The sequence below is a fragment of the Myotis brandtii genome, unplaced genomic scaffold (genome assembly GCF_000412655.1).
Source record: "Myotis brandtii unplaced genomic scaffold, ASM41265v1 scaffold732, whole genome shotgun sequence".
Lineage (NCBI taxonomy): Eukaryota > Metazoa > Chordata > Mammalia > Chiroptera > Vespertilionidae > Myotis > Myotis brandtii.
The window spans coordinates 406,496-417,438 of NW_005370902.1; the positions used below are offsets into that span (position 1 = coordinate 406,496).

At 44.3% G+C, this 10,943-nt stretch overlaps 1 protein-coding gene and 2 pseudogenes across 2 annotated transcripts in view; all 3 read right to left on the minus strand.

Annotated features, from left to right (window-relative positions):
* TRPC4 (transient receptor potential cation channel, subfamily C, member 4) overlaps window positions 1–10,943 on the minus strand; it is a 436,371-nt gene that overhangs the window by 272,761 nt on the left and 152,667 nt on the right. For both annotated transcript variants that reach the window (XM_005882679.2, XM_014530348.1), the window contains one exon: window positions 5,049–5,567. In XM_005882679.2, the coding sequence (XP_005882741.1) occupies window positions 5,049–5,567 (519 nt within the window). The remainder of the gene's footprint in view (window positions 1–5,048; window positions 5,568–10,943) is intronic.
* On the minus strand, window positions 7,270–8,986 carry LOC102252754 (annotated as a pseudogene).
* LOC102250998 lies at window positions 8,060–8,514 on the minus strand (annotated as a pseudogene).

Genomic DNA, 10,943 nt, shown 5'->3' on the forward strand with positions numbered 1-10,943 from the left:
TGGAATATAATGAACAACATAAACTGATGAACAAAAACAGATCCAGAGACAGAGAAGCATCGATCAGACTGTCAAACCTCAGAGGGAAGGTAGGGGAGGGCGGTGGTAAGGGGGAGAAATCAGCCAAGGGACTTGTATGCATGCATATAAGCCTAACCAATGGACACAGACACCAGGGGAGTGAGGGCATGAGTGGGGGGCAGTGAGAGGATAATAGGGGGATAAAGACACATATATAATACCTTAATCAATAAAGAAAAAAAAGAATAATTGAAAACATGAAATACTAGCAAATGTCTGACAGGCCTGGGTCAGTGAGCATCAACCTATAAACCAGGAGGTCATGGTTTGATTCCCGGTCATGGCACATGCCTGGATTGTGGACTGGATCCCCAGTGTGGGGCATGCAGGAGGCAGCCAATTGATGATTCTCTCTCATCATTGATGGTTCTGTCTCTGTCTCCCTCTTCCTTCCTCTCTGAAATCAATACAAATGTATTAAAAATATAAATATCTTTAAAAGATAAACACTAGCAAGTAATCAAGACAAACAAAAGATTAGTTATATGAAAATCTGTGTTCCAAATATAAGAAAATTTGTTTTTATTTCCCTAGAACAATTTGGTAAATTATACCTTCTTAAGCAATATGAAAGCCTTTTTATTTTTCTTTCTACTAATCCCTCCAAAATTTGGCAATTTTTAATGAGTGAGTCATGGCAACATAGTTCTTTGCATGAATTCAATAAGACCAGTTTCCAATTGTTCAAGACTTTGACTGGAATATCATGTCTGAGAGAGACATGCCTGGCCTCTGGATGTCACCAAAAAGTCTTAAAGTGTGAATATTGATTATGAAGCCAATATGGGCCCCTTGGAGAAAGCCTGGTATCTTGCTTGGTCACATGGTTCATGGTAGTCTTTCCAGGTAAGGAATGAGGTTGCTTTCCTGGGAGATGGCAAGGAAAGAACCTCACGACATCTTTGGGGACCTCAATAACTTGAGGAATTCACCCAAGTCTACAGGTATTGCAGGCAAACCTGATGGCAGCTAGGCCACTCAGATTATTTGTCCTGACGGGCTAATTAAGGCTCAATCTTGAAATTCCAGCACAGCAGATTTTTTTAAAAGCCTATATGATCAATTGCTATTCTTATTGTGTTCATGCAAACAATCAGGCCAAATTGAAACTAGACTTAATACAGTAAATAAATTGGTCTTAATTTGCCTCTTTAATAAAAATGAGAGTAATTTTAGGGGGAAAATTCTCCATATACATAGTTTTAAATGTTACACTCTAATCCAGTTCATTATCTTCAAAGTTTTATTTTTTCACCTATGAGCTAAACTAAACTAGATCCTAAATTTTTATCTAGTTTTCTTAAATATTTGCTTACAACCATCCAAACTGATATTTCATTTTTTATCATCCTTTACTTATAATTATTAACAACCAGAACTTTTTCCTTTTATCAGACTATTTATCATAATTATTGTCATTCTAGCTTTTCCCCCAGTGATACTGAAATTTATAAAACAATTTTTCTCCACTGAGGTACAAACCCTATTTTTATTCAGGAAATACCACCCCTATACACAATTACAACTTCCTTTTGTGCCCAGGCCTCATCATCCCTCTGACAGAGAGCAAGGATCTTTTGGCTCAGAAGGAAAACATCACTTCCTTTTAGCAGGAAACAACTACAGAAGAGATCCTATGCCCCTTTTCTCTGAAATAATTCAGTCCCAAAAATCCTTGAGGGGGGTAATGTTAAACAGATATGAGCTGAGCAAGTATGATAGGCCAGGTACAGAAGGTCACGGGTGCTTAGCAAAGGACAATTGTAGGGACCTTGCCCTGAGAGTGGCCTCTCCTCCCCTAGCATATTGCTAGTTATACAGTTAGGCCTTCTGACCTTTTGTCCCTAGAGATATCATCTAGGCCTCAGGAAAGGTTTGGAAAATTAACCATGCCCTAAAAAAATAATATAGCCAAACTATGTCAGGAGACTCATCTGCATTAGAATCAGGTGTTGCCAATTTTCCTGCTCAGGATTAGAGTAGCTCCCTGAAGTGGGATTGGTTTGAGAACCTATGAAATAATATATGGGAGGCCCTTTCGGGCTGCTATAGGAACAGATGTATATGTAGATATGATGTTAAAATTAAGAATTATATGCGGCATCTTTATCAAACAGTGACTTTATTAATAATTTGGCATGTGCTAGGGATTTTTCTGTCACAGGTATGCTACATTCCTTCTTAGCAGGAGACAGAGTTCTACTCAAAACATGGAAAACCAGATCACCAGACAATCAACATGGATGGGATCCTGGAATGTACTTCTCACTATTCCAACTGCTCTGAAGCGGTCAGGGATAAAGCCCTAGATCCATTACACCAGGTGAAGAGGGTGCCAGAAGGGGAAGAATGGGTAACCAAACCCAAGAAACACCTCAAGGTCATCTTTAGAAGCCAAAATTTACTATAATCATGCTCTTGACCAATGCTGGTTTGGCTGAAGAATTTATTTCATTCAGAAGATACAAAAATATTTGGGTGAACTTAGCAAAAAATGTTCTTAATATCTCTGACTTTTGCCTTTTAGGAGGAACATAAGTAGAACAGACCTTTACATCCTGTGTAGTAGGAGTTGGGACACCTATTGCTAATATATAGAATTATACTCATTTTATTCATTTTGGGAAGAAAGTCACATACCAGAACCTTTATGCATTGGGACCCATTGTCCAGAAAAAGGATGAAGGCATATTTTTTCTCAATATTGCTGCAGTAGCTCCCTGTGACAAATGTCTGACTTTTACCAGTTGTTCTAGTTATTGTCTTATAGTATCTAATAACTAAAATATGAATTGTTCTGATAATTTCACCCTCCCTTATAATAATGGACATACTAAACCACTGGCTGGTTGGTTTCTGATATGTGGGGAATTGTTTATTCATATATCCCTGCCAACAGCACCAGGAGGCCTTGTTCCTTAGGAATACTGACAGAAGATAGAGACCTTCACCCAGATTCCATAAGAATGATTACTAACAAATAGAAAGAGTAGGGAGCTACTAGTACTATATGGCAATACAATCCTTAATAGCCATTTGTAAGTTTCCTGCCATAGGAGGACAAAGACCAGGAAAAACTTGCTGGACACCAGGACTCAGACCATATAAGAAATTGAAACTGTTCTAAAGACCTGATCGAATATCTGCATTCCATCCAAATTCCAAGTCCACAAACTCAGCTCCCTGACCCACTAATGACAAGAGCTTCCTGCTAGTGACTGCATATAAGGATAAAACTCCAGCTCCTGGGTGCTGCCATCATGGACTCTATATCCCCTTCACTCAGTGCTGTGCATCTCTTCCCTTTGGATATCCCATCCTCCATCCCCTTTCCAAAATAAATTAAATTTTTCTTTATCCACCTTCTGAGATGGCTATTTAGCCTGTCCGCATATCACCATGTTAACCTTTCAGTTAATATATAAGAAATTAATATTAATTTTTTTGTCTTGGACAACTCTTTATTTTAATACTAGAGGCCCGGTGCACAAAATTCATGCATGGGGGAGTGGGTGGTCTCTCAGCCCGGCTTGCACCCTCTCCAATACAGGACCCCTTGGGGGATGTCTGACTGCCAGTTTAGGCCTGATCCCACAGTCAGACATCCCTCTCACAATCCAGGACCACTGGCTCATAACTGCTCACCTCCTGCCTGCCTGCCTGATCGCCCCTCACCATTCTGCCTGCCTGCCTGATTGCCCCTAACTGCCTCTGCCTGCCTGCCTGATTGTCCCTAACCACTTCTGCCTGCCTGCCTGATCACTCCTATGCTGGAAGCTATCCATTGTCTACACTATCAGGAAAGTGTAAACAAGGAACCCAGGAGGCTGATGGACCTTGAGCTTTGGCAAGGGCAAAAGCTATGCACGGATTGTTTATTTAAGACAATGGTGGCTCAAGCAATTTCCTGACCTAATAGTCTCAAAGTGAATCTTTACTAATATTTACTGACCTCCAAAATCTATAAGGAATTCATACAACTTAACAAAAGGAAGATAAACAATCTAATTAAAAAAAGGGCAAAGGACCTAAATAGACACTTCTCCAAAATGGACATACAAAAGGGCAAAAGTCATATGAAAAAATGCTCAAAGTCATTAATCATTCTAGAGATGCAAATCAAAATGACAACAAGGTAACACCTCACACTTGTTAGAATGGCTATCTTCAACAAATCAACAAATGACAAGTATTGGTGAGGATGTGGAGAAAAGGGAACCCTTGAACACTGCTGGCGAACTAGTGCAGCCTCGGTGGAAAAAAGTTTGGAGTTTCCTCTTAACCTCTTATTGCTGAAAAATCAAGAAACTAAGCCAGACATGAGAAAGGTTTTAGTGCTTTTATCTGCTGTTGGGGCAAAGGCTTTTTCTTTATTAATAACTTCTAATAATGTATTTTATTAATATAACACCTTATAATTCACTAAGAGTCTTCAGATATATCCAAACATTTTACACTTTCTATAAATCTGTGAGAGACACCTTTTATATGTATAAACACATGTATAATCAAATATTATAAATATGAAGTCCATTAAGTAGATGAGAAAACAGAAGCTTGGAGAAAGATGCATGACTACCTAAAGTAACAAGAATTACACATGAGAGAACCAAAAAGCTCAGTCTGAAAAATTTAAAATTTATTCATTTTTTGCATTATGCCAAAGTAAATATGTTCATTTAACAGATACTAAACCATCACCAATTACAAAATCATTTATCACTCTTCAATGTATTTCATAATTATCAATCTGACAAATAAATATCAATCAAACAATAAACATCATCCACATAACAGTTAAATAGAAAGTACTCATACACAGAGGGGATAAATGGTAATGGAAAATATTAAATAAATAAATAAATAAATAAATAAATAGAATTCTCATACCTAATTTTGGAGTACCAGTTTCCTGCACTGTGATTAAAATTATGGTGTTTTGATGGGTAAATTCTGGCAACACTCACCTCTTTTTGACGGTACTTAATGGCCAATTTTAGTCTTGCAAGATCATTTCCACTTTGATCTTCTATGAGACTATTATCATCTCGGTAATTAAGAATGATTTCTAGTTCTCTGGAGCTTCTTGTCTGATCCAGTAGGTCCTTAGCAAACTGTTTGCACTGTTGTGAAAGTTCCTCATACTCAGACTTGAATTCATTTTCCACCTTGCTCAATTCCTGAAGCTCCCAACTTAGTTGAAAGGCTGTGAGAAAAGGATCTTCACTTGACAGTGCGATGAGAGAAGGGCTAGCCAAGGCCTTGTAGATATTGAGTCTGGAGCGTGAGTGGCGAAGGCTATCCACATCTGAACTGGAGACACATTCAACACAGTTACAGCGGACCTCATGGGGTCTAGGCACCGAGACTCCTTTCTGAACTAAAAGTTTTATTATCTCATAATTATTTGTGTGGGCTGCCAAGATGATTGGTGTAATGTCCGGAGTGAATTCAGAGAACTGCTTATCAAGGAGTATGGGAGGTACCTAGGAAAAAGAGGAAAGCAGATTTAATGAATATTTATTCATTTGTTCAAGCCTGTGAATTTCAGACAGCATGCCATAGAATGTTGAACAGAGTTCATAAATCTTTTGCCTGTTTTATGTGGAGGGATATAGCTGTTTTTCCAAAAAATCAAGAGAGAATTACAGAAAAATAACTTTCCTATATAACGATATATTATTCTTTCTTTAATCTGAATTACAACATTTTAGGAATCTTAAATAAGTGGCTATGGAAACTCGCTATTTGGTTACAGCCCTTCTTGCTTCCAACTTAGTTTCTGACTGACAATCTTTGCTTTTCTTTCCCAGATGATGATTTCCTAAATAATTAAGAAATACATTAAAAATAGTTAATTATTTGTTTTAAAACCAATTTTCCTCTGTAATAAAAGTATTTTAATTCTTCAGTGTTTGTGTGTGTGTGTGTGTGTGTGTGTGTGTGTGTGTGTTTTCTTCTGAATTCCTAACATCCAACCAATGATTAAAGATGGCAGCAGACATAGGAGGTCTAGCCTCATGTTTTCTATTTTCATCTATTCCTCTATCCAGATGACAAGATATGCTACATTGCAAATACCATTGTTTTATTAAAAACTAGTGGCCTGGTGTATGAAATTCATGCATGGGGGGGGGGGCCCTCAGCCCAGCCTGCACCCTCTCGCAATCTGGGACCTCTGGCTCCTAACTGCTCACCTGCCTGCCAGCCTGTTCTCCCTAATTGCTCTACCTTGCTGTCCTGATCCCCCTAATTGCTCCCCCCTGCCAACCTGATTTCCTAACTGCTCTTCCCTGCTGGCCTGATTGCCCCTAACCGCCTCTGCCTCGGCCCCGCCACCATGGCTCTGTCCGAAAGGACATCTGAAAAGTCGTCCAGAAGTTGTTATCATATTACCCTTTTATTAGTATAAATTAATTTCAGAGAGGGAGGGAAATAGAAACCTCAATGATGAGAGAGAATCATTGATTGGCTGCCTCCTGCACGCCCCACACTGGGGATCAAGCCCACAACCCAGGCATGTGCCCTGACCAGGAATTGAACTCCGGGCCCTTCAGTCCTCAGGCGGAGGCTCTATCCACTGAGCAACACTGGCCAGGGCTACTCTTTCCTTTTCCGCTGGGACGTGTTCTGTCTGCTGGAGCTGAAACATTGAAGCTGTCTCACTGGGGCAGAGTGTGGTGCACTGGGCAGCTCAGGGCAGAGTGGGGTGCAGTGGGTTGGAGTAGGTGAAGCCCCCTGAAAGCTGGAGAGGGGCCTTGTTTAACAGCCACACTGTTTCATGGCTGTGCTGCCTCGCAGTTGAGCAGCCACACTGTTGGGCTGTGCCAGTCAGCGGGAGTTTACACAACTGAACTGTCTGTACGGATAGCTTCCTCCTCACCACACCCCCAAGCTGGGGATTCCTCTTAGGGTTGAAGTGACACCAACCACCCTTGGTTGGTAGCCCAATCAACCACCTTGGAAAGAGAAGTGGGGAATCCTGATTTTATGTGAATGCTCCAATTTCTTAAGTTGGCAACTAATGCGAACTTTAGATGCTTGGGTCAAGCCAGAGAGGCTGTCAGGCCTGGTGTCCAGGCCACTGGGCAGCACTGGGCTCAGCCCAGCTGTAAAGGGACCCTAGGCGTCTGGGCAGGTGAAGGGGTTGGGGGCACACTTGGGTAATTCCGACATCACCCCACTTGGTTTTTTTTTTCAACTGATCACAATTTATTATAATCTGTTGGCAGCAAAGATAGATATTAGTTACCAGAACTATGTCTTCATAGAAGTGGACAGTATGTAGCCATTTTATGGGGAACTGTGTGCACTTAAGCATCAGCATGATCTTTCAATTTGTTTTTGTTTGGTTTTTTTTTGTTAATGAAAATAAGCTTTATTACATCAAGTAATAAATACATACAAGATGCAAACAGTATTAGTCACTTTCTTCCAGATGTTTGGATCCACTGATGGGAAAGGCGGAACTGAAATCTACATACATCCTTAGGGGAAATTTCAGGGGTCCTTGTCAGGCAAAGTTCCATAAGATGCTCTTTCTTCTGTATTTATAACTTGTGCATTTTAAAGATCAACTTCAAAGTACTAATATTCATGCAAATGCTTAAGCAAAAAAAAAAATTACATTGAGCAGAATTTATACTGTGTGGCGAACAGGCACTGGCTACTAAAGCACTGCCTCAGGACTCACTGAAACAAACCCTCAGCGTTGGATCAGCTCAGAAGAGAGACATAAAGAACCATGTGAGGAACAGAAATATATCCCGAAGAGAAACACCGGTATCTGGGAGGCCAACTACAGTTTGCTGTGATAAGTAACTGACATGCATCATGTAAATCAATGCTTTAAAAAATACACAAAATGCCCTGGGTAGTTCCTAACTAATATGTAAATCTAATAACTGCAAAAATCTCTTCTCCATCTCAGCTATGGGAGGTTTGGAGCCTGATCAACCACGGGAGGGGTACCGGGAGGAGAAACCAAGCTGTTACCATTTTGAAACCAAGTTTCATCTGAAGGGGGTGCAGGCATGAGCTGTCACTTCTTGGAAGAAGATGGAAAGCTTTTCACGCTGACTCAGGGGCTAGGACCTGGTGTTCCGCTCCATCTCGGCCAAGCACTCCCGAACCAGCCCTGTCACGTGGATGATGCCTCGTTTCAGTCTCTCCATCGTGCTCTTGCTGCCTGTGTACGTGGGTCTGATCTCCTTCCCCAGCTCTTTGATAATGGCCAACAGCTCAGAATATTTTCTCTGGGAACCTGACTGTTCTCTGTTCCCTACGTGTAGCCTAGAGATGGTGGTCCTAGTCACTCAGCAGCTGGCGGTACTGGGAGGACGTCGCCATGTTGGTGGAAGGCAGGTGGACGCTCCCAGTGGTGTTGAGGGAAGCGGTGGGCATGTGTGTGGTCAAGTTCGGTTTGTAAGACATTCCCTCCCAACTGCCCCCCCCCACCCCGTGGCGGGTGGTCCTGGCATCCGTGCACCCATCCATGTGCCTGCTGAGCTCCCAAACACTTTTTGTTGTTGACAGCTCGGGTGCACTGGCAAATATGGCTGTTCCTCACCCTGACACCACCGCAGTATCATGATCTTTCAGTTTCTTGATGTTCTGCTTGTGCTGCTCAATTTCTTTCTGCAGATGCTCAATCTCCTTTTTATGATGAGTGATCTCTTCTTCATGTTGTTTCTTCAAGGCTTCCAGCTGTTCTTTAGTCTACTTTCTGAAGTATCCTTCCTCTTCAGCCTTCTCTTTTTTTTGTGAAGGTTCCACCGGCTTCCCTGATGGCACCCTCCTGGGAGCTGAAATTAGCTGACTATTCGCAGCCAAGGCCTCCAGCTTTCATGGCCCTCACTCCTCACACTCCTAGCCTCAGCCATGCTGCCGACAGGGAGACTGCCATGGTTGTCAGTGCCGTGCAGCTCCAGACCCACCCCATTTGGTTTTAAATGCAAATCCACCTTGGACAGGCCTTGAAGGTCTTTTTTCCTTCTGTCTGCTTACATTCATGTCTGCTGGTGCCTGGTCTGTCCTCTTCAGATTCAACCTGCAGGACTACTAAGGGAGCCAGTCTAAGGGAGGGGAAGCAGCCTCAGTGCCCGAGACCAAGTTCCAGGAGGCCGGCAGTGCTGTTGGGATCATGCTGGCAGCACTGGTCCATTGGTACCTTGCCTGTCCTCTTGAGATTGACCCTGCAGGACTACTAAGGGAGCCAGTCCCCAGTTCTGCCCCACCCCTGTTGCTGAGCGCAACCTCCTCCTGTCCAGTGGTGACCCATTACGGTTTCCCGGCCTAATTTGCATTATATATACATATATATATATATCCTATCTAATAATAGACAAACATGGTAATTAACCATTCCTCCGACAAGCTTCCCATTGGCTAATCAGCTAGATATGCAAATTAACTGCCAGCCAAGATGGCGGCTGGGAGCCAGGCAACTGAAGCGAACAGGAGGCTTGCTTGCTCCAGTGGAGGAGGAAGCCAAGGTTCCCCGACTGTCGCTGCCGGCCTCTGAGCTTGCACTCTAAGAAACTATGTTGCAAATATAGAAGCTAAACAAAACCCAGAAACCAGTCAATCAGGATCTCAGAGCTGGAGTCGCAACAAAGTTTCAAATACAGAAGGTAAACAAAGCCCAGAAACCTGCTTTCAGCAGCCGAGGTCTCAGAGCTGGAGCCGAGCCTCAGAGCTAAAGCCGGCTCTCAGCTCCAGTGACAGCATTGAAGGTAAATAAATCCCAGAATAAAAAAGAAAAAAAGAGAGGTTGGGAGCTTCAGTCACCCGCCAGCCTGAAAACGGCCCTCAGCCCCTCACCCAGACTGGCCAGGCACACCAGTGGAAACTCCACCCTGAAGGGGGTGCAACCAGCAGAAAACAGCCATCATCCCCTCACCCAGGCTGGCCAGGCACCCAAGCGGGACACCCACCCTAATCCGGGACACCCTTCAGGGCAAACCAGCCGGCCCCCACCCGTGCACCAGGCCTCTATCCTATATAGCAAAATGGTAATATGCCTCCCAGCACTGGGATCAGCGAAGCCGCGAGGCCTCCTGGCACCGGGATCAGCTGAGCAGCGGAGGCCTCACTGCCCCAATGTCAAACGGAGCAGCGAGGCCTCCCAGCACCAGGATCAGCAGAGCAACGATGCCTCCTAGCACTGGGATCAGCGGAGCCACGAGGCCTCCTGGCCCCTGGAGCAGCATGACAGGGAGCAGCGCCCAAACCCCATGATCGCCCTGCGGCTCTGTGTGTGACAGGGGGTGGGGCCACAAGCTCCCTATCCGCCCTGCTCTGTTCCTGACAGGGGAAGGCGCCCCAACCCCCTGATCAGCCCTGCTCTGTGACTGATAGGGGGTAGCTCCCCAACCCCGTGATTGGCCCTGCTATGTGTGTGAAAGGGTGTGGCGACCCAAGCCCCCTGATGGGCCTTGCTCTGTGTGTGACAGGATGCGGCGCCCTAACCCCCCTCATGGGCCCTGCTCTGTGTGTGACAGGGTGGAGCCGCAACCTCCCCATCGGCCCTGCCCTGAGTGTGACGGGGGGAGTGCCCCAAACCCCTGATTGGCCCTGCTCTGTGGGTGACAGGGGGCGGCGCCCCAACCCCCCAATCAGCCCTACCCTGAGCATGACTGAGGGTGCCATCACAACCTCCTGATCCGCCCTGCTCTGAGCCCGACCAGGGGCTGCGGGGCTGGCACCTAGGTATTGGGCCTGCCCTCTGCTACCCGGGAGCGGGCCTAAGCCAGCAGGTCATTATCTCCCGAAGGGTCCCAGACCGTGAGATTGCACAAGTGGGGCTGAGGGATACCCCCCCACCAGTGCACAAATTTTTGTGCACCGGGCCTCTAATTATA